Source organism: Macaca nemestrina, chromosome 10 (genome assembly GCF_043159975.1).
Source record: "Macaca nemestrina isolate mMacNem1 chromosome 10, mMacNem.hap1, whole genome shotgun sequence".
Classification (NCBI taxonomy): Eukaryota; Metazoa; Chordata; class Mammalia; order Primates; family Cercopithecidae; genus Macaca; species Macaca nemestrina.
In genome coordinates this window covers 77,725,911-77,747,428 of record NC_092134.1, presented here as the reverse complement: position 1 = coordinate 77,747,428, position 21,518 = coordinate 77,725,911, and the positions used below count along the sequence as shown (strand labels likewise).

At 51.8% G+C, this 21,518-nt stretch overlaps 3 protein-coding genes and 1 long non-coding RNA gene across 5 annotated transcripts; 3 read left to right on the top strand and 1 right to left on the bottom strand.

Annotated features, from left to right (window-relative positions):
• The first annotated feature begins 295 nt into the window (after positions 1–295).
• LOC139356743 (uncharacterized) lies at positions 296–8,099 on the top strand. The gene is made up of 2 exons (XR_011609118.1): positions 296–2,278; positions 7,316–8,099. It is a non-coding gene; the product is annotated as an uncharacterized lncRNA (long non-coding RNA).
• Positions 8,100–8,180: 81 nt separating this feature from the next.
• On the top strand, positions 8,181–11,843 carry LOC105474179 (biogenesis of lysosomal organelles complex 1 subunit 1). The gene is made up of 4 exons (XM_011728668.3): positions 8,181–8,345; positions 9,087–9,159; positions 11,233–11,365; positions 11,641–11,843. The coding sequence occupies exons 1-4, from the start codon at positions 8,201–8,203 to the stop codon at positions 11,749–11,751; spliced, it is 462 nt and encodes a 153-aa protein (XP_011726970.1). The 5' UTR covers positions 8,181–8,200; the 3' UTR covers positions 11,752–11,843.
• Positions 11,844–11,990: 147 nt separating this feature from the next.
• LOC105474180 (retinol dehydrogenase 5) lies at positions 11,991–17,189 on the top strand. 2 transcript variants are annotated; one of them, XM_011728670.3, is made up of 5 exons: positions 11,991–12,659; positions 13,252–13,593; positions 13,791–14,049; positions 16,018–16,181; positions 16,454–17,189. In XM_011728670.3, the coding sequence occupies exons 2-5, from the start codon at positions 13,284–13,286 to the stop codon at positions 16,675–16,677; spliced, it is 957 nt and encodes a 318-aa protein (XP_011726972.1). In that variant the 5' UTR covers positions 11,991–12,659; positions 13,252–13,283; the 3' UTR covers positions 16,678–17,189. The 2 variants fall into 2 exon arrangements, with proteins under 2 accessions (XP_011726972.1, XP_011726971.1); XM_011728669.3 differs by having other exon boundaries at positions 13,247–13,593.
• Positions 17,190–17,886: 697 nt separating this feature from the next.
• LOC105474177 (CD63 molecule) lies at positions 17,887–21,511 on the bottom strand. Its single transcript, XM_011728667.3, has 8 exons — positions 21,393–21,511; positions 20,718–20,794; positions 19,591–19,779; positions 19,325–19,399; positions 19,135–19,230; positions 18,564–18,704; positions 18,255–18,338; positions 17,887–18,068 (listed from the first exon to the last, which is right to left on the bottom strand). The coding sequence occupies exons 2-8, from the start codon at positions 20,781–20,783 to the stop codon at positions 18,003–18,005; spliced, it is 717 nt and encodes a 238-aa protein (XP_011726969.1). The 5' UTR covers positions 20,784–20,794; positions 21,393–21,511; the 3' UTR covers positions 17,887–18,002.
• Between the last annotated feature and the right edge of the window lie 7 nt (positions 21,512–21,518).

Sequence of the window (21,518 nt, the reverse complement as noted above, 5' to 3'; positions counted from 1 at the left end):
CCCCCCGATCCCATCCCCAGCCCGGGAGTGGTGGAGGCGGCGCCTTGGAATGCGGTGGGAGAGAAGCACAGATAGAAAGAGAGGGGCGGAAACAGAGGAAGGAGGGTAAGAGATGAAAAGTGGGAAGACGCTAGAAGACAACCTGGGAAGAGAAATTTGCAGAGAGAGAGGAAACGTAAGGGGAGCGGTCCTGGGCCTGGGTCCAGCGTGGCATCTTAGTGCTCCCTGTTCCCCATGGTCACATAGAGCACTCTTTCTGCTGTTGGGATCAGATCGCTGCCCTCCCCCATCCTATCCCATCCCCCACCCCCAGCCCGGTAATGACCACAGCAGTGCTAGCCACATCGTCAGGATTCAAGGGAACAGAGAAAAAGAGGCAAGAAGAGAGAGAAAAACTCGGGAGATATGGGGAGCAAATGGAGAAATGGAAAAAAGGAAGGAATGGAGAGGAAGAAAGAAGGGCAAGAGGTTAATTGACAAGGGATGGAATGAAGGGAGAAAAGAAAACGACTGGGGATGATTACAGGAAGAGGAAATTAAGCAGTGGGGACAGGAGGGGGTGTCAAAGAATGCAAAGATGAAAGAGACTGGACCCGAGAGGCAGAAGGATGTAAAGGGTGTCCCCAGCTACCAGACCCTTCCCAGGACTGCACATTTCGCATCCATGAAAGGGGATGGGAGGGGGCAGAGTCGTGGGCTGGCTCAGGAGGACCTGGGTGGGGCTGAGATGGGATCTCCACAGGGACCCAATGGCCTGTCCCTCTTCCTCTCCCTTTCCCTCAGGCCGGGACAGAGGCAAGGGGGTGGTGGGACACTTTCCAACTCTCTGCTATTTATTACTCCGATAAAGAAATGGGGCCAGGAGGAGAGACAGGAAATAATTTGGCATAATGGGAACCTCGATTGCTCCCACTTCCCCTTCCTACTCCTCTTGCTTACTGGTGTTGGTCTTGTGAATATACATCTGTCCATCTTCCCTTCTCTCTCTCACTATCTGATTTTGTCTCATCCCAAATTCTATTTTGTCATCATTCTTGTCTCTGTCACACTTGGAATCTTTCTCAGAGTATTTCTCAATGTTTCTAATATCGTCTCTGCCCCTCAAACACTATCATATTCTTATGATTCTCTCTTCTCCTTCCCTTTCTGAAAAGTTCCAGTATGTGTCCTACCTCCTTCCTCTTCCTGTGTTCTCTTTGTCTCTCCTACTTCATTGTTCAGGATTGTATTTCTTTGAAAAAAAAAAAACACTGCATTCTCACTCTGCTGGCCCTGGGACAGTCTTTGCCTTGGATAAGTTAACAGACATTTGGAAATCTGGCCCTCTGTTTTCCAATACTACACCTGTAGATATCCCCTCCAGAGCACTAACACATCTCTAAACAGGTACTATAAGGAAATACATATGCTGTCAGCAGGGCTGGCACCAGGATTCTACTTTCACCACGCCCTCCCCATTCTTTTTAATATCTCAGAGCCCCAGACAGTAGAGAAGAGCTGACATGGGAATGCAGAATTGCAAAATCAGGATAGAAAGGGGACTACTGACTCCCTGCCCAGGCCTCCCCGACCCCAGCTCAAAATGCCTTTAGAGCCCAAGCTGCCTCCTATCGGCACCTGCAGCTTCTGCCTGCCTCCATTCCCACTCCACTGGCTTCTGTGATCGAGGGCTGAAATCAGATGCCAAGAATCTGCTTCTGACCTCCTCTGCCCAAATATTTGAGAAGTCACCTCACCACCACAGGAGGAAAGATCAGGAAAGAAGAGAGAGAGAGGCCACCCAAAATTAGCCTGGCTATAAATAGAGGGTCAAGGGAGGGAGGGGAACACACAAGAGCACGCTAGACCAGCCTAGTAAATTTAGACATGTAGATTTCTCTCAAGGAGAAATGAGACCAGAATGTTGGAGTGGAAGATAATATTGTAGGTGAAGAGGGAAATTAAGAAACTAGAGGGGGCCGGGCACGGTGGCTCATGCCTGTAATCCCAGCACTTTGGGAGGCCGAAGCAGGTGAATCACCTGAGATCAGAAGTTCAAGACCAGCCTGGCCAACATGGTGAAACCCTGTCTCTACTAAAAATACAAAAATTAGCCGGTGTGGTGGTGGATGCCTGTAATCCCAGCTACTCTGGAGACTGAGGCACAAGAATCACTTGAACCCGGGAGGTGGAGGTTGCAGTGAGCTGAGATGGCACCACTGCACTCCAGCCTGGGTGACGGAGACTCCATCACCGAAAAAAAGAAAGAAAAAGAAACTAGAAGGATCCAGAGAATGGGGTAAGCTCAATATTAAAATAAACTGTTAGAGAACTTCTTGTATTTCAGTCAAGAACTTAGGAATTAGTTAAATTAAAAACTAATGCTGAGCTGGGCACAGTGGCTTATGCCTGTAATCCCAGCACTTTGAGAGGCCAAGGCATGAGGATCACTTGAGCCCAGGAGTTGGAGACCAGCCTGGGCAACATAGGGAGACCCCCATCTCTACAAAAAATACAAAAATTAGTCAAATCTGTGGTCCAAGCTACTCAGGAGGCTAGGTGGGACCATCGCTTGAGCCCAGGAGGTCAAGGCTGCAGTAAGCCGTGATCTTGCCACTGCACTCCAGCCTGGGCGGTAGAGAGAGAGCCTGTCTCCAAACAAAAAAATGCTGAAACTGTATTATTCCACTCGCATATCATTCTCAAAATGACAAAACTATAGAGATGAAGAGCAGATTACTGGTTGCCAGGGGACAAGGAGGGAGGGGATGGGGACAAATACAAAGGAATAGCACAAGGGGGTTCCTTTGTGGTAGTGGGTTTTGTATCTTGATTATGGTGGTGATTATCCAAATCTATACATGATTTAAAACTGCACAGAACTACAAACAAACAAATAAATGCATGTAAAAAATGGTGAAAACTGAGTAAGGCCTGCAGGCCAGTTAACAATACTGTACCAATATCAATTTTTTGGTTTTGATTTTGTGCTATAGTTATATAAGATGTCATCATTAGGGGAAATTGAGTGAAGGTACACAAGATTTCATGTGCTATTTTTGCAACTTCCTCTATAATTATTTCAAAATAATTTCCAAGCCAGACATGGTGGTTCACACCTGTAATCCCAGCACTTTGGGAGGGAGGGAGGCGGATCACTTGAGGTCAGGAGTTTGAGACCAGCCTGGCTAATATGACAAAAATCCATCTCTATTAAAAATACAAAAATCAGGCTGGACGCAGTGGCTCACACCTGTAATCCCAGCACTTTGGGAGGCCGAGGTGGGAGGATCACGAAGTCAGGAGATCAAGACCATCCTGGCTAACACGGTGAAACCCCGTCTTTACTAAAAATACGAAAAATTAGCCAGGCGTGGTGGTGGGCACCTGTAGTCCCAGCTACTCGGGAGCCTGAGGCAGGAGAATGGTGTGAACCCGGGAGGCAGAGCTTGCAGTGAGCAGAGATCGTGGCACTGCACTCCAGCCTGGGCAACAGAGCGAGACTCCATCTCAAAAAAAAACAAAAACAAAAATCAACCAGGCATGGTGGCACACGCCTGTAATCCCAGCTACTCAGGAGGCTGAGGCACAAGAATCGCTTGAACCCACAAGGCGGAGGCTGCAGTGAGCAGAGATAGCACCACCGCACTCCAGCCTGGGGGACAGAGTGAGACTTTGTCTCCAAAAAAAAAAAAATTAAAATTTTTTGTGCTTCTAAGGATACCATTAACAAAGTAAAATGATAATCCATGGAATCGATTATCCACTCCACTCCATGGAATAGATTAATCCACTGTACTTCAACCTGGGCAACAGAGTGAGACTCTGTCTCAAAAAAAAAAAGAAAAGAAAAGAAAAAGAAATGTGGCTAGTATGACTGAGAAACTAAATTTTTAAAATAAATTTAATTTAATTTAAAAATGAAAGATTAATATTTTTTATTAAAATTTCCAAAATTTTGGAAGTTGAGAAATGCCCAGATCCAGCCAAGATTTTAGCCCTTTAGCTCCTGTATGAGTGGAAGCTGAGGTTTTCTCTAGCTCCTTCCCTTGTTAACGTCTTCTTCCCTTCCATTTGCGATCAGTATTTTTCAACTCCCTCAAATCACACTTTTTGCACCTGTTGTCTCTAGCTTACAAGCAAACACTTCCAGAACACACACTTCAGGGCTACCTTCTCCCTCCACCTCATCTGGCAACAGAGGCTTGGAGCTTATGTCCCAGGGTCAGGCTTTTCCATCCCAACACGCACACCGTGAGGACTTTTCACTTCACTTGCCTCTCCAGCACTAGAATCCTTCTGCCTGCCTCTGAATTCTGGTTGTAGTCAAAGCTTGAACTATGGGAGTGGCTGGGAGGAAAAGAACATAAATGTGATGGAGGGAATTCAGTGGGGAAACAGCTTGACTGCTCCGGTCTTTGAGGGTCCAAAAGAAACCCTTACACTTGAGAAGGACTAGGAGGTCACTCACCAAAGGGAGCCATTTAGACTGTCTTGAGGGCCCCTTTTCTTTGAGCACTGGCTTCAGGCCAACATTTGGAACTTAGCCACACCACCACCAACCCCCTCTCTTGAAGCCCAGCCAGATTTCCCAGTATGTGAAGCCTTCTCTACTCACTCTGTGTCCTCCCTCAGTCCTCATCCAACCCCTAACAACTCAGCAGCTTCCAGCCCTCTTTGGCCCAGCCAGTCAGTTTGGAGCTTGCTAATTAAAGCTAACTCTGAAAGAGACCTCAAAAAAAAAGGGAAATGAGTGATGAGTGTGGAGTTGCATTCATTCAGTCTAAGGGAAAATAATCTGAGTAGGAAATTGTTAAGGAGAGGTGAGCAGAAAGTGACTTCAAATTTCAAGAGTCATCCTCCAGATAGATATGTATGTGAATTGTGTCCATCTCTACCCAGGACAAGTGAAGCTGAGCTTCAACCACAGCAGAAACTAAGGTTAAATAGTGGATAATAAAGGCCCAGAAAAAGAACAGATGGAGGATAACCCTAGAAAGATCAGATGGGGACGCTAGATACAGATACCCCATGTCCTCTGCTCAGCTCTAGGGCAAAGGAACAGCCAGTGTGCGGGAGAGGAGGGAGAGGTTAATGTCTGCAGAATCCTGGCAGTCTCTATACCGATTGTGAAAATGTCAGGCAGTTGTGCCAAGAAGGGTGAGGGTAATACAGGATGGGCCTGACACTCTCCCTGAGTCAGCCTAATCTTAACATTTAGACTCACCCTTGAGAGCCCCCCAACACCAACCCCCCACATTAGCCCTCACCCTCTGTTTCACTTATCCCATGTCACCATTATCTTGACACTTCCAGCCCATGTCCTTCTCTCCCAGGCCTCACAGCTCTGGAGGTGAGGCACCAGGCATTTCCAATCTGCCTCTATTTTGCTTGCTCACTGCAGTTGGAAGCTGGAGCCAGAGAGGGGGAAGGACTGGGCCAGGCTGCCCTGTGATGTTCTCACTCTTCCCGCTTCTATTGATTAGCCCTTCTCTGGAGCAGAGCCTCTTCCCAAACACTCCTCCCCTGCCAGGATTCCCTACAGCTCATGCCCAGCAAGCTAGAGGGGTGTAATGATTAGAGATACAGAGATTCCCAGAAAAGTGCTCTGGGTCTACCCTCCTGGGGTCTCAACTATGGTGTATGCAGTATACAGTGGTAATACTCAGGCTCTGGAGTCAGATAGCCTGGATTTGTATCCTAGCTCTACCACAAATGAACTCTATTACTTAACTGCCTTGTACCTCAGATTCTTCATCTGCAAATTTGGGATACTCATAATAATATTTCACAGAACTGTTCTAGGGATGAAATGAATTAATGCATGGAAAGTGCTTGACCTGTGATGAGTCCTCAGGAAATGTTTAAAAAGAAGGCACAGTACACATATAATTTAGACGCATACACACAGTATCTCACGTTTTTATTAGAATTTTTATTTTGGCACTTAAAATGTTTTGCTTTATCTACCACTTAAGCATTTCATGTGCTTCTCCTCACTAATCCTTTGACAGCTGCACATCTCCCAGGATTTGGGATGCTATTCTGCAAACAGCTGAATGAATCATTCATTGATCAGTAATTCTCAAATCTTACTCAGAAAATTCAAGAATGTTTTCTTCTAACTCAATCAGCACCCATTTCTCCCCCCCGCCCCCGGCAAGTAAATATAATGAAGTCAACTTCAACTATGCCAATGAATCACAAAATGAGAGAATGTCAAAATTGGAAATAGTTTTAGATATGGTTTAGCCCAGTGAGTCTCAACCCCGAATACACATTAGAATCACCAGAACAGCTTTTAAAATATACTGATGAGGCCTGGCGCGGTGGCTCACACCTGTAATCCCAGCACTTTGGGAGGCCGAGGCAGGCGGATTACCTGAGGTCAGGAGTTCAAGACCAGTCTGACCAACGTGATGAAACCCCGTCTCTACTAAAAATACAAAAATTAGCCAGGCGTGGTGGCACGCGCCTGTAATCCCAGCTACTCAGGAGGCTGAGGCAGGAGAATTGCTTGAACCCGGGAGGCGGAGGTTGCAGTCAGCTGAGATCATGCCACTGCACTCCAGCCTAGGGGACAGAGCAAGACTCTGTCTAAATAATAATAATAATTATTATTATTATATACATACACACACACACACACACACACACACACAGATGTTTGGTCTCCACTCCTTAGATTCTATTTAATTAGTCTGGAATCAAGGCTTTTTTTTTTTTTTTTTTGAGACAGAGTCCCACTCTGTCACCCAGGCTGGAGTGCAGTGGTGTGATCTCCGCTCACTGAAACCTCCGCCTCCCAGGTTTAAGCGATTCTCCTGCCTCAGCCTCCTGAGTAGCTGGGATTACAGGCGCGCGTCACCACGCCCGGCTAATTTTTGTATTTTTGTATCTTTAGCAGAGACAGGGTTTCACCGTGTTGTTCAGCCTGGTCTGGAACTCCTGACCTCGTGATCCGCCCGCCTCGGCCTCCCAAAGTGCTGGGATTACAGGCGTGAACCACCGCGCCCGGCTAATCAAGGCATTTTTATAAGCCTTGTGATTTTTGTGATTCTAATGTTTAGATTCTAATGCTTAGCTAGGATTGAGAACCACCGATTTAATTCAATCCCTTCTCCTAGTTTTACTAAAGAGAAAACTAGAACCCAGAGTAGTAAGCAACTTGCCCAAAGTCACCCAACATGTTAGTGCAAAGTGCACCGAGAGAGATTGTACCAGTAGCAAGAATAGGCTGATGATGTTTATATTTGTTCTCGTTGGAGTTAATCCCGGAAGCATTTCTTTTTAGTTCACAGAGGCCTTATATAAATTACTTTTTACTTTGGCACAGCACTTAAGCTTCTGCTAAGACTGAAATGGGTTCGCATTCCTGACCACAAAAGGACAGAGATGAAATTCGACATTCACACCGCCCGCCAAGTTAGCCAAGCTCCCTAGGAGGCTGTCTGAAGTGCCTAAAATGCTTCCCTACAATGATCACCCAGAGTTGAGAGACTTCAATGGGGTAGTGAGAAGAAAGAGGGTTGGGAGAGACAAGAAAGCATTCTCTCCCTGAGGGAAGGAACTGGGAATCAACTGAGAACCAGCTAGCACTGCCAGGAGGTAAGGAGAGGGAAGGAGAATAATTTAAATGAGCCCAGGGAGCTTCTGCTCCCTCAACAACCAAACGGTGATAGACGGCCTGGCACCACCAGCCCTCGAAGCCTGAGAGCCACAGAAAATGTTAAAAACTGGCTTGGCAATATGAGTATTAAAAAATACTTCTTCCAACACTCACCAAAAAGTAAGCTCCCAATAAAGAAAAGAGTTCGGCCGGGCGCAGTGGCTCAAGCCTGTAATCCCAGCACTTTGGGAGGCCGAGACGGGCGGATCACGAGGTCAGGAGATCGAGACCATCCTGGCTAACACAGTGAAACTCCGTCTCTACTAAAAATACAAAAACTTAGCCGGGCGAGGTGGTGGGCGCCTGTAGTCCCAGCTACTCGGGAGGCTGAGGCAGGAGAATGGCGTGAACCCGGGAGGCGGAGCTTGCAGTGAGCTGAGATCCGGCCACTGCACTCCAGCCTGGGTGACAGAGCGAGACTCCGTCTCAAAAAAAAAAAAAGAAAAAAGAAGAGTTTACCTGCCCTCCGCAACCCCTTCCCCGCCAAGATCTTCACCCAATGTCTCAAAAGAGGGCGGTTCCCAACCTCACGTGACACAGCGGTCACGTGACATGGCCCCGGGGAGCCGAGGTGAGCTTTCCAGCTTCCGGAGCCGGAGGGGGCCCGGCGTACCCAGCCCCCAGCCCGACGTGACCATGCTGTCCCGCCTCCTAAAAGAACACCAGGCCAAGCAGAATGAACGAAAGGAGCTACAGGGTGAGCCAAATATCCTGTCGACAGTTTTCTTTCCGGCCGCGGCCTAGCTTCAGCCCGGAGCCTGGATCTCGAGTGACTACCCATATCCAGGGAAGGACGCTAGCTAGCGGGCAACGGGCATGGGGGAGAGGGAATTTCAGGGCGGCTTTTTTTTTTGAAACTCCTTTCCCTTGCCAACTGGCTCTGGTCCCTTGGGCAATACTCCGGTCCCCTCGGCAACGCCCCTAACCCCCGACCTGCCGCTCCTCAGCCCCGCCCGTGCCCCGGAGCGCCCTGCCTATTGGCCCTGGGAGCCTCTCGTCCTGGCGGTAGGAAGGGGTGACTCTGTAGGGAGGAGGGTGTGAGGAACCCTCCAGAGATGGGCTTCTTGGAGGCCTGAAACCCCCGGAACGGAGGTGGGGCACTTGTTTCCTGAGTCCGGGCTGGAAATCTCGGAGTTACAGATTCTTCGGCCAAGATAGTGGAGAAAGAGTGTCTGGGAGTCGGGAGTCCTGGGCGCTGCCGCTGACTTCCTGGCGTCCCTGAGTGAGTCCGTTTCCCTCCCAGGGTACCAGTTTCCTCATCTCTAAAATGAAAGAGGTTGCGCTATGTTTTTGCAAGGTCCTTTTCAGCTCCGGCATTCAGAGATTAGTTAAGAAATTTCGGCAACTAGCAAAATAGTAATGGGTGGGTAAGGAACCTTTAACACTACTCCTCAAAAACCCAAGTCTCCCCTCCAATTCCTTTTCCCCCTCTCCCCAGAGAAGAGGAGGCGAGAGGCTATCACTGCAGCGACCTGCCTGACAGAAGCTTTGGTGGATCACCTCAATGTGGGGTATGAACCTGTTTCTCATCAACACCAGTTTCCTCCTTCCCCAACCCGCCCAAGTTTAAGCACTGGCCAGTCTGGCCCTCAGACCGCTGTTGAAGGGGTGGGATGTTCCACTAATTTCGCCTATCCTACCCCGCCCCTCCCAGCTCTACGTAGAGAAACTTGAGTCAACTCTGAGTCCTAGCACTGGGCAAGGGAGGAACAGCTGCAGTGGTTAGAGAAGCAGCCAGATTTCCTCTTCCCCACATTAACTTCCCTGGCATTACAACTTGATGCCATCTGCCCACCTCCCTTCACCCTTCCAAGTCCAGCTGTCATTTCAGCAGGAGGGAGAGCACCCTCCTTCATTACAGCTTACCACCCTCTCCTTGCCTCCCACCCTCTGGCAAGCCTGGGGAGCAGCTGGCAGGAAAGAGATGGCACAGCTGGTGGTGGTGAGAGTAGAACCTGTTCCAGGAGCTATGGCAGAGCCAGGCTGGCTGTTACCTTCCTGCTGGGTCTCTGGGGACCACACCCTGCCCCAGCTCTAAATGAGAATGCCAGTAACAGCCAAAGACTTGGGAAAAAGCAAAGAACATTGTCTCTTGACCCTGAGTGACCCAGAAGCGTGCAGAGATGATGATTTGCTAGTCTGCCTGTTGGAAGAAAGGCAGTATGGTACCTTCCACCCCAGGTCAAGTAGAGCAGCTTGGTGTGAATCCAGAGACTGAGTCATCCAAGTGATCCATGCAGGGGCTGGGGTCATCTTCATTATTCATCATGGGGGAAGGTTGAGAAAAAGAAAGTTGTGGTTGGGGCCTCTGATCTTCCTTCACTCCAGACACCTCTCTTTACTCAGTGTGAATATAGAAGCAGGTGGTCAATGGGGAAAACCAGGAGTTCAGGAACTCTCAGGGGTGTCTGTTTCAGTTCCTACCCCACCCTTGACCGTGACCCAGCTGTCTCCCAAAAAGAAGGGACAGGGTCTGCCCTCCCACATTGGCGCCTCCTGGGCTCTGCTGTGCCCATCATTAGTGAGATTGGCCCCGGCTTCTCCCTCTTCTTTTCCTTTGCTAGAGGCCACCCCACTTTCAGCTTAGAGGGCAGCTAAGCCAAAGCCAGATTAGAAAGGGTTTTGTGTTGCTGCCCACAGCTCCCTCATTCCCAGGAAAGGAAAACAAAGGCTCAGTCTATCTTGGCCCCTGTCAGGTGTCCTGCCCACTCCCTCAGCCCCCACCAACCCCTTCCCCGCTCCAGCCTGCACACATTCCAGTGGGTAGGGGCACCGGATGTGGAATCTCCTGGCTGACTAGAGCTTTGGGGTGGGAAGTGAAAAATTCAGCAGCCAATAAAGGAGAACAATTATTGCGAGGGTGGAGGAGGGCAAAAAACATTGGCAGAAGGTTGGGGACACCAACCCCATGGTAGTAATGGTAACCACAGCCCGTACCTTGATTGAAAAGAAAAACTAGTGTCTAAGGCAGAAGGGAGGGAGCGTGTGTGTGTGTGTGTGTGTGTGTGTGTGTGTGTGTGTGTGTTCCTTGATCTGTGTGGGCGAAGGCTTGGGAGAGCAACTGAGAGCTGAGGAGAAACCCCTGGGATATCCTCTTTTGACCCAGGGTTTCTGGGGAGGGGTTTGCGCTCCCATCCTACCCCAGCTTCAGGGAAGGGCCCAATTTCCCTCTCCAACTTCTTGCATAGATCCCTGGGCTTCCAATCACTGCCAGATGTGTCCCTCCTGCTGGATTTTCCCGGTTTTTCCATGCCCCTTTTTCCCTCCCAGCTTTTTCCTCAGGGATATCACCCCAGGTTTTCCCTCCCTTCCCCCACTCAGCTGCAGGACCTCCTTTTTGGGGGTTGGAGCTGGTATGTTTCTAGTCAGCTCCGAGCTCGGCTCTCCTGGGAATCCTGGGAGTGAGAGGAAGGAGCTGGGTTTATTTGCATGTACTGGTAGTCATTTGCATCACATCCAAAAATGGCCAAAATTATGAGCCCTGATTCTTGGCTGAACTCCCACTGCTGCAATGGAATATGAGTCCTGGAGACCACCCCCAACTAGCTGGGTGAGCTCATCTCCTCCCTCCTCCAACCCCCCAGTGTGGCCCAGGCCTACATGAACCAGAGAAAGCTGGACCATGAGGTGAAGACCCTACAGGTCCAGGCTGCCCAATTTGCCAAGCAGACAGGCCAGTGGATCGGAATGGTGGAGAACTTCAACCAGGCACTCAAGGTGGGCCATACTCCCTACCTCACCACCCCAATCCTGGTTCCCCATTGGCTGCCTCAAGTCAGGTTACCTCTGGTTTAGGTCAAGGAGGAAGTAGGGTGGTCCCAGAAACCCCATCTATAGCCCCAGTGTCAGAAAAGGTAGAGAGAGAAAGAAAAGCAGTTGGTGGGTCCAAGTAAAGCCTTTTCCAGGAGATGAATAAAACGTATTCCCCAGACTGGAAGCCATACTCTACCCATTCTGATTCCTGGGCTCCCACCTCCTCTCCCCCTTCCCAGGAAATTGGGGATGTGGAGAACTGGGCTCGGAGCATCGAGCTGGACATGCGCACCATTGCCACTGCTCTGGAATATGTCTACAAAGGGCAACTGCAATCTGCCCCTTCCTAGCCCCTGTTCCCTCCCCCGACCCCATCCCTCCTACCTCACCCACAGGGGGAAGGAAGGAGTCTGACAAGCCTTGAATAAAACACAAGCCTCCATTTCTCTGTGGTGTGTTTCGAAGAGCTACTAGCTCCTGTGTTGGGGGTGGGAGTGGAAGGTTCAAAGGTGGTTTCCCTGAGGGACAGGTATCTTTTGGGTAGAGGGTGGAACTAGCTTCCTCTTACTGTCCCAACTCTCTTCTCCTCCATGGCATTTGTGCAGGTGTCTGTTACGCAAGCAGAGGGTGGGAGTTCCCATCCCTCCTGTGAGAAGGTCCTAGCAGCCCTGCCCCAAGCTTCCTAATTCAGGACTTATTTCCTACAGAAGAGAAACAAGGCAAGGTACAGGCCTGGTCCCCAGCTCTGGCTCTCTGCCTCTCCACATGCTCATGGCCTCTCCCAGGCTAACACTAAGCAGTGTCATGAGTCTGAGCCAGGTGGGAGATTAATTCCTGGGGGCGCTTCAGGGCTGAGAAGGGGGAGGAATGACAGGTCCAGTAACCGTTACCAACAGAGCAGTGCAGCTGCCATCCTTGACAGCTCCCTCCTCCTCGGAGACCATGACATAGATGGTCAGGAACCCAGGCTGAGAAAGACAGCCAAGGGGTGGGGGGAGCCTAGGCAAATCTGGCCTCTGCCAAGTCCTGGCTTCAGCCAGGCAAGCTCCAGCCTCCCTGGCTCCTCCTCCTTCCCAGCCCTATCCCCACCCTGTCACACATACACTTAATACGCCTGGCATCTAAGTCCACCCACTCCAGACTTTGGCCTTAGCAGTAGCTAGTGTGGGAGGCTGGGAAGACTGGGAGGAGTCTCTTAAACAAAAGCAAAAGAATCAGCTTCGGGTGCTGTAGTACCTGCCAGCTTTCCCCCCAGGAGGTAAGTAGATACTGGGAGCTGGGGGAACTATGAGAAGACTAGCTAGATATTACATGTATTGCCAACTCAAAACTTTCAGCTTTTAACATGCTTCCTCACACATTGTCCCCTTTGATCCTCCACAACTCTGAGGTGGACCTGGTGGGTCTTAACCCCACTTGGTAGGTGAGAAAATAGGTTGAGAGAGACAGTGAGATGCTCAGCATCACACAGCAAATCTGAGGCCACCAGGACTAAATGCAGGGTTCTTGGCCCTATACATCATTCCAAACACAAGACCCAGGTTGCATATAGAAGGTTCAGTGTCCCTGGTTTAGTAGGAGAGAAAGTGAGAGGCAAGCAAGAAGATGCCCCTGCTCCGTACAGCAGGTCTGTACACAGGACCTGGCTCATGTGGCTTCAGTTAGATTAGCCACAAATACAGGGTCTGCCCACATCTTTGCTTTGCACAGATGAGCCATAGTTGGCCAATTATCTGCCAACCAGATAATTTCTCAATATGCTCACACCAGATGCTTCCAGCTAGGGAAGGTATTAGGGGAAAGGGCTTGAGGGCCGCAGTAAACTGGACAAGTTTTTCTGCCCAGCCTAGGCTGCCACCTGTAGGTCACTTGGGCTCCAGCTATGTGGCTGCCTCTGCTGCTGGGTGCCTTACTCTGGGCAGTGCTGTGGTTGCTCAGGGACCGGCAGAGCCTGCCCGCCAGCGATGCCTTTGTCTTCATCACCGGCTGTGACTCAGGCTTTGGGCGCCTTCTGGCACTGCAGCTGGACCAGAGAGGCTTCCGAGTCCTGGCCAGCTGCCTGACTCCCTCTGGGGCCGAGGACCTGCAGCGGGTGGCCTCCTCCCGCCTCCACACTACCCTGCTGGATATCACTGATCCCCAGAGCGTCCAGCAGGCAGCCAAGTGGGTGGAGACGCACGTTAAGGAAGCAGGTAAGTATGGTAGACCACTAGGAATATGGTGTGGGGTATCCTGATCCCCACAGTGACCCCAGGAGTCACCTGCAAGGGCTGTGGTAAGCTAAAGGGACTATTTGAGGAGGAGCAGTTGTTTTCAGATGCTCCCAGGAAGAAGAGGGGGCTGTGGGAGTGCCTTACCTACCCCCAGCATCCTTCTCATCTCCCCACAGGGCTTTTTGGTCTGGTGAATAATGCTGGTGTGGCTGGTATCATCGGACCCACACCATGGCTGACCCGGGATGATTTCCAGCGGGTGCTGAATGTGAACACAATGGGTCCCATCGGGGTCACCCTCGCCCTGCTGCCTCTGCTGCAGCAAGCCCGGGGCCGGGTGATCAACATCACCAGCGTCCTGGGTCGCCTGGCAGCCAATGGTGGGGGCTACTGTGTCTCCAAATTTGGCCTGGAGGCCTTCTCTGACAGTCTGAGGTGAGGGGTACAGGGCTCTGGGTTCCAGGACTAAGAGCAGCCCACTCAACAAACATGGGCCAGCAGAGATGGTTAAGATACAGCATATTGGAATAGTTAAGACAGTTTAAGGCTAGACTTCATGAATTCAAACCCCACCCTTATGTAAGCTTTGTGACCATAAGTAGATTACTTCTCTTTACCCATTTTTAACGCATTAGTTTTTTGTTTTTTTGTGATGGACTCTCGCTCTGTTGCCAGGCTGGAGTGCAGTGGCGCGATCTTGGCTCACCACAACCTCTGCCTCCCTGTTTCAAGTGATTCTCCTGCCTCAGCCTCCCAAGTAGGTGGGGCTACAGGCACGTGCCACCATGCCCGGCTAATTTTTGTATTTTTAGTAGAGATGGGGTTTCACTGTGTTGGCCAGGTTGGTCTCTAACTCCTGACCTCATGATCTGCCCGCCTCGGCCTCCCAAAGTGCTGGGAATACGATGTGAGCCACCACGCCTGGCCTTGCCTCTCTCTCATCTTTAAATAATAAGGTTCAAAGTTCCATGGGAGCACAAAGGAGACATGATGAGGACAACAGGGGAGCAGGGCCTGAGTTCTTTTTGTTTGGTTTTTGTTTTTTTTGTTTGTTTGTTTGTTTGAGAGTTTTGCTCTTGTTGCCTAGGCTGGAGTGCAATGGCAAGATCTCAGCTCACTGCAACCCCTGCCTCTCAGGTTCATGCAATTGTCCTGCCTCAGCCTCCCAATTAGCTGGGATTACAGGCACCCGCCACCACTCCCAGCTAATTTTTTTGTATTTTTAGTAGAGATGGGGTTACACCATGTTGGCCAGGCTGGTTTCGAACTCCTGACCTCAAGTGATCTACCGGACCCAGCCTCCCAAAGTGCCGGGATTACAGGCGTGAGCCACCACACACAGCCCAAGGCCTGAGTTCTTAGCAGAAGTACAAGGCGCCTAAGCTTAGTCCACCTTCTAAGGAAGCCTGCCTTTGTCACCATCACTCAGCAAATCATCTCAATGTCTCCTTTTGTCCCTGTCTCTCAGCCTGAATTTTCCAGGCAGCATCATGGAACGCAGGCTTTCTAGTTTTGAGACAAGGCCTTGTTCTCACCCAGCATGGAGTGCAATGGTGCACTCACAGCCCACTGCAGCTTCAAACTCCTAGGCTCAAGCAGCTCAAGCGATACTTACGCCTCAGCCTCCTGAGTAGCTGAGACCACAGGCGTGTGCCAGCATGCCTGGCTAGTATTTTTTTTTACAGATAGGGTCTTGCTCTGGTGACCAGACTTGTCTCAAACTCCCGGCCTCAAGCGATGCTTCCGCCTGGGCCTCCCAAAGTGTTGGGATTATAGGCATGAGCCACTGCATACTGGAACACATACTTTATACTTGGATTTTTTCTCCCCTCCCCTCCTGCTCCTTACCTATACTTGGATTTCTACATCTATGCCAGAGCAATGGGATGTATCCCCACTTTCCCCATCAGCTTACCCTCCAGCAAATATGAGACTATACCCTTCAATATCCAGCACTCAGGGCTCAACCCTGTGTTTCAGGAACAAGGGAATGGGGTTCCCCTAGGTCAGGAATTGGCAAACTCAGTACTCAAGCCAGATCTGGCCAGCTGCCTACAAGCTAATAATGGTTTTTAGATTTTTAAATGGTTACATTGTAAACTGTTATATAAGTACCTGATAATATCATTAATTTTGTTTCTTGGCCTGTCACGCTTAAAATATTAACTCTCTGGCCCTTTAAGAAAAAAATGTGCTGACCCTTGCTCTAGATCAAAGAAAACAAACCACAAAAATACTTTCCTCCCTCTACCCCACTTGACCCTTGTCCCAGGGCAGTAGGTATCTCCGTCAAAACTCTTGTCCCTGGTCTGTGGTAACTTTCTCAGCTCCCCAACCCATGTCCCTCAAAGTCCCCTCCCTATAGAGCAAGAACCCAGCAACTTCCCTCTGCCCCCCTTCTAGGCGGGATGTGGCTCATTTTGGGATACGAGTCTCCATCGTGGAGCCTGGCTTCTTCCGAACCCCTGTGACCAACCTGGAGAGTCTGGAGAAAACCCTGCAGGCCTGCTGGGCACGGCTACCTCCTGCCACACAGGCCCACTATGGGGGGGCCTTCCTCACCAAGTGTGAGTAGCCAAGCCCACACAGGGCACATGAAGGGAAACAAGAGTACCAGAAAGGCCAGTCCTGCAGAAGCCTGCTGGGAGGTGGGTGGGGCACCCAGGGCAGGGTTGAGGGTGAGTGGGATGCCACAAGAGTGCCCAGGCCATGTGGAACCTGCCCACTCCCCACACTGAGGAGGGGACTGAGGGTGACAAGCCCAGGGCCCCAGAAGACAGTACCTAAGATGGGCTGGAGTGGGGAAGGGAAACTGATTGCAACCACCTATGGGGTGCAGACCTGAAAATGCAACAGCGCATCATGAACCTGATCTGTGACCCGGACCTAACCAAGGTGAGCCAATGCCTGGAGCATGCCCTGACTGCTCGACACCCCCGAACCCGCTACAGCCCAGGCTGGGATGCCAAGCTGCTCTGGCTGCCTGCCTCCTACCTGCCAGCCAGCCTGGTGGATGCTGTGCTCACCTGGATCCTTCCCAAGCCTGCCCAAGCGGTCTGTTGAATCCAGCCTTCCAGCAAGAGATTGTTTTTCAAGGGCAAGGACTTTTATTTCTGCCCCCACCCTGGTACTGCCTGGTGCCTGCCACAAAATAAGCACTAACAAAAGTGTATTGTTTAAAAAATAAAAAGAAGGTGGGCAGAAATGGATGTGCCCAGTGGAAGGCTGACCCCATTTAAGTGCCAACTACTCCAAACCGACATGCTCACGGTCTGTGGCCTGTTCAGTGCCTGCAAAACAGCTAGCACCCACAGTGGGGCACCAAGGAACTGCCTCACATCTACAGCTGCACCTCGAGGAGTGGCCATCAGAGGGCACTTTGATACATTTCCCTTATTTTCTGAAGGGGAGTAAGGTTGCAGTTCACTGTCTGTACTGGGAATGGTCTTTATAAATCTTGGGGGAGAAGAGCAGGTGATGAAGAGGGGTCGAGGCCATGCTGGGTGGCTTCCATGGAAGAAAAGGCAATGTTCACGTAAATTCTCCTGCTAAGGACACTGGCCACACAGGTGTCAAGGCAACTTAACCACACTTTGAAAGGAGCCGCCGGGCGCGGTGGCTCACGCCTGTAATCCCAGCACTTTGGGAGGCCAAGGCGGGCAGATCATGAGGTCAGGAGGTCGAGACCATCCTGGCCAACACGGTGAAACCCCGTCTCTACTAAAAATACAAAAAATTAGCTAGGCGTGGTGGTGCGCGCCTGTAGTCCCAGCTACTGGGAGGCTGAGGCAGGAGAATGGCATGAACCCGGGAGGCAGAGCTTGCAGTGAGCCGAGATGTGCCACCACACTCCAGCCTGGGTGACAAAGCAAGAGTCCGTCTCAAAAAAAAAAAAAAAAAGGAGCTGGATGCCTTGAGGATTGACCAGGAAGGGAGGTGCTGGGCCCTTAGCGGTGCACAGAAGGCCAGGAAGATGTCCAAGGCAGATGTGGGCTGGGCTCTCCCAGGTGGGACCTTTCTGGAGAGCTGCTTTGACTTACGCAGCAGATGGCTTCATGAATGTTCATAGTGAGCCTGGCAGCGTAAGACTAGGGGGCAGAAAGCACTACAGTCTCTGGATCCTCACTTCTCCCACTGCCTGTCCAACCAACACCTTCAGCAAAGTCCTCCTTTCCCAAACACCCCCCAGAATAGAGCTTCTCGAAGTACACATGCAGTAAGGTCCCAGAGGACAGGCAACATGGGTAAGGAAAGGAAGGAATCAAGCATCACTCTAAGACAAACTCAGACCATTTCTCTTTTCGGTCTGAAAAAATAATCCGTTTAATTGAAAAACCTGGAGGATACTATCCACTCCCCCAGATGAGGAGGCTGAGGAGACCAGACCCCTACATCACCTCGTAGCCACTTCTGATACTCTTCACGAGGCAGCAGGCAAAGACAATTCCCAAAACCTAGAAGGAAAGATGGGGATGGGGATGGAGAGGAGTCAGAAGGGCCAGCTACCCGAGACCCATGCAAGAGACTCCAAACACACACTCCCAGGTCAGTACCTCCTGCTCAGCACCCTTCTCCCCTCGGCCCCTATCCTCCAGGCACCCTGGATTGAGTCCCAGCCCTCTCTCAGGGTTATCTCTTACCTCAACAAAAGCAATTCCAAGAGCTGCTGCAGCCACCACCAGCACATTTTTCCTCAGCCAGCCCCCAATCTTCTCCACACAGCCCTGAAGGGTGGCAGGCACAAAGGATAAAAGCACCATCAGAAACTTCCCACCCCAATCCCCTCCCCTGGTCCATCAATCTCTTCCCTGCCCCGGTACCTTTCACCCCACCCTTACCATTTCCAGATCCCCTCCCCATCCCTGACGCTGTCCACCTCCATCCTGGGTCTCTTGCCTTCTAAAACATTTCCCAGGTTTTCCAAGTCCCATACACAGTTTCCTCCCTACCTCCTTATGGATGGCCTTCTCGTTGAAATTAATTCCACAGCCCACAGTGACATTAATGCAGCAGGAGTCAGGGACTCGGTTCTTCGACATGGAAGGGATTTTCTCCCAATCTGTGTAGTTAGCAGCCCCACAGCACTTAAACTGGGGTAGGGAAGAAATATGGAGAAGGGAGTTAAGTGAACCTTCACCATCAATATGGAGATGAGAATTCTTTTTTTTTTTTTTTTTTTTTTTTTGAGACAGACTTGCTCTGTTGCCCAGACTGGAGTGTGGTGGCTTGATCTCGGCTCACTGCAACCTCTGCCTTCTGGGTTCAAGCGATTCTCCTGCCTCACCCTCCTGAGTAGCTGGGATTACAGGCACTCACCACCACACCTGGCTAATTTTTGTATTTTTAGTAGAGAAAGGGTTTTGCCATGTTGGCCAGGCTAGTCTCAAACTTCTGACCTCAGGTGATCTGCCCACCTCGGCCTCCAAAAGTGCTGAGATTACAGGTGTGAGCTACCACACCCAGCCTTGGAGATGAGAATTCTCTATTCCCATCACCCCTGCTCCCAGCAACCCCACTCACATCTGCCTGCATCCTGTCCAGGATCGAAGCAGTGTGGTTGTTTTTCGGGTAATTCTCCATCTGCTGCCGGAAGTTGTTATTAAACTCTGACATCACCTGAGGGTACGGAGGAGCACTGTTGCCGTCAGAATTCAAGCACCTGGGTCCCAGACCAGGCTGAGGCAGGCCCTTCCCATTATTCCCTGCTTACCTTATCTCTAAACACATAGCCAGCAATGGCTGCGGCCACCTCCACCAACATGATAAGAGACAGAAAGATGGCAAACTGCAGGAGCAAAGGACAGGAGTCAGGTTTGGAGTCTATGCATTACAGGGGCCCGTTCTGGCATAGCCGGTCCCTGGACACTCACAAAGGTCTTCCTCACTCACCCACCTCACCTCACCCACCTTCCTGAGCACCAACCAAGTTGCTCTGGCAGTCCCAGACCACCCATGTTAGTCCCGCCTCCCACTCACCGTGATCATAAGACAATAGTTCTCCTTGCAGGCCCCGCAGCAGCCCACAAAGGCCACGAGGAAGAGGAAGACACCCACTGCGATGATGACCACAGGCAACAGAGAGCCAGGGGTAGCCCCCTGGATTATGGTCTGACTCAGGACAAGCTGTGCCCCGACACCCACAGCAATCAGTCCCACTGCACAGGCCTAAGAGGAAAGCAGGTGAGGATTAGGCCTGATCCACAACACAGTGGTCCTCCATGGTGGAGAGCAAGGGGTACACCTAGGACACAGACATGACCCCATCCGGAGGAGAGATTCTCACACCTCCAGGGAACTTCTTTGGCTGTAGGGAAGGGGGATGACCCATCCTTGCCTGCCCCCATCTCCCTTGATCCCCTCCCAGCTCTTCAATCAGGGACGTGACCAAATTCAAAGACCTCCCAGAAAGCCCTGACCCCAAGGCACGTATTTCTGACCTAGAATAATGCTTTCTACGGGCCTCCAGGACTCCCAGCTCAATTCTCTCCCAGAACTGCTCCCTCACTATCCTCCAGTGCACACCCCACGCGCATCAGCTGTGACTAAGGTTCCTCTGGCCAGTTAAGCCAGGAGAAGGGAAGAGGAAAAGGCGGCAAGAGTGATGTGCCCCTCCCTAGACAAACAGTAGCCTCTCAAGCCAGGAGCCCAGGACAGGAGCAAATTGAGGTGGGCAGAGCCCTTCCTCGCTCCCAAGCGCTGGGAGGACGGAAAGGGGGAGAGGGACTGGAGAGGGATGAGGGGGTTGGGTAGGAAGAGAGGGGAGAAGGGAGAGCGAAGGGAAGCCTCCTGGCGATAGCATCAGGCGGTTGGCTGGTTGCCCCACTGCCCCATATCACAAGTGGTTGGGTCACCAGACAGGAAGGGCCAGGAAGGAGGGATGGGGGTAGGGGTTGCTGCACACCCAGGATGGCCATTCTCGGTGGAAACAAGCCTCAGGTGTCCAGGAAAACTGGAGGAGGGAGTGGCCGCGCTGTCTTTCCCTGGCTTTCTTTCCACATCTGGTCTCCAGCTGCCTTAATTCTTATTCCCTCAGCCCTCACCACTGTGGAGCCAGGTCTCCCCGCACCCTGCCGGCGCGCCCCCCAGGACCCCTCGCCACTCACGCAAAAGGCCAGCAGGAGGACGTAGAGCAAGAACTTCACACATTTCATTCCTCCTTCCACCGCCATGGCTGCCGGGCCTGGGGCAGAGAGGAGGGCGGGGGGATTAAAACTGGCCGAAGGGGGACCTCGGTTTCCGGGCTCCTGGCCGGCCCTCGAGGGCTTCCCTACACGTCCCCGATTCCCGGCCCCTCCCACCCGGAAACCCGCGGTCGGAACCACGTCTCCCAGCCCCCTCTCTACCCGCAGGAGAGGGGTGGGGGCGACCGCCGCGAAGCCCGGACCCCGCCCCGCCGCCTCTGGGGCCCAGGATAGATCCGAGGGCGCCGGTAGGGGCTCGAGCCTGACGCCGACCCTCGGCCCTTCAGTCTCCAGGCGTCAAACACCCTCTCCCCACCCAACACCCAGCCCGGAGAAACGGTCTTCAGCCCAACCCCGACCCCTGCCCCAGTCGCTTTCCCCTGGGCTCTGACCTCCCGCCCACCAAAAAAAAAAAGGTGCGGCCGGCACCCCCGCCACACCCTGCCCGGGCCCAGGGAAGTTCGAATCAAAGTTGCTCGAGGGCGGCTGGAGAGCGCCGGGCGAGTCTCCGCGGGCCTGGGGCGAGCCCTGGAGGAAGGGACCGCCGGTGGTCTCTCCCAGCCCGCGCCGAAGTCCGCCGGGGCCCCGCGGCCTCACCTGGGCTCCCCAAGGCTGCGCGCTCCTCTCCCGCCGCGGCTCCGGGGCTCTCTAGCTGCGCCCCCCGGCTCCCGCCCCGCCTGCCGCGCGGCCCCGCCCCGGGCTCCAGCCACAGTCCCCTCCCCC

What these genes read in the sequence shown, in the direction of transcription:
- LOC105474180 (XM_011728670.3), top strand. Translation starts at nt 13,284, where the DNA reads ATGTGGCTGCCTCTGCTGCTGGGTGCCTTACTCTGGGCAGTGCTGTGG. An exon ending in GCCTTCTCTGACAGTCTGAG is followed by an intron (nt 14,050 to 16,017) that starts GTGAGGGGTACA and finishes CCCCCCTTCTAG; the next exon opens with GCGGGATGTGGCTCATTTTG. An exon ending in GGGGGCCTTCCTCACCAAGT is followed by an intron (nt 16,182 to 16,453) that starts GTGAGTAGCCAA and finishes TATGGGGTGCAG; the next exon opens with ACCTGAAAATGCAACAGCGC.
- LOC105474179 (XM_011728668.3), top strand. Translation starts at nt 8,201, where the DNA reads ATGGCCCCGGGGAGCCGAGGTGAGCTTTCCAGCTTCCGGAGCCGGAGG. An exon ending in TGAACGAAAGGAGCTACAGG is followed by an intron (nt 8,346 to 9,086) that starts GTGAGCCAAATA and finishes CCCTCTCCCCAG; the next exon opens with AGAAGAGGAGGCGAGAGGCT. An exon ending in GTGGATCACCTCAATGTGGG is followed by an intron (nt 9,160 to 11,232) that starts GTATGAACCTGT and finishes CCAACCCCCCAG; the next exon opens with TGTGGCCCAGGCCTACATGA.
- LOC105474177 (XM_011728667.3), bottom strand. Translation starts at nt 20,783, where the DNA reads ATGGCGGTGGAAGGAGGAATGAAATGTGTGAAGTTCTTGCTCTACGTC. An exon ending in TGGACAGGATGCAGGCAGAT is followed by an intron (nt 18,705 to 19,134) that starts GTGAGTGGGGTT and finishes TCCCTACCCCAG; the next exon opens with TTTAAGTGCTGTGGGGCTGC. An exon ending in AGAAGGCCATCCATAAGGAG is followed by an intron (nt 18,339 to 18,563) that starts GTAGGGAGGAAA and finishes GCCACCCTTCAG; the next exon opens with GGCTGTGTGGAGAAGATTGG.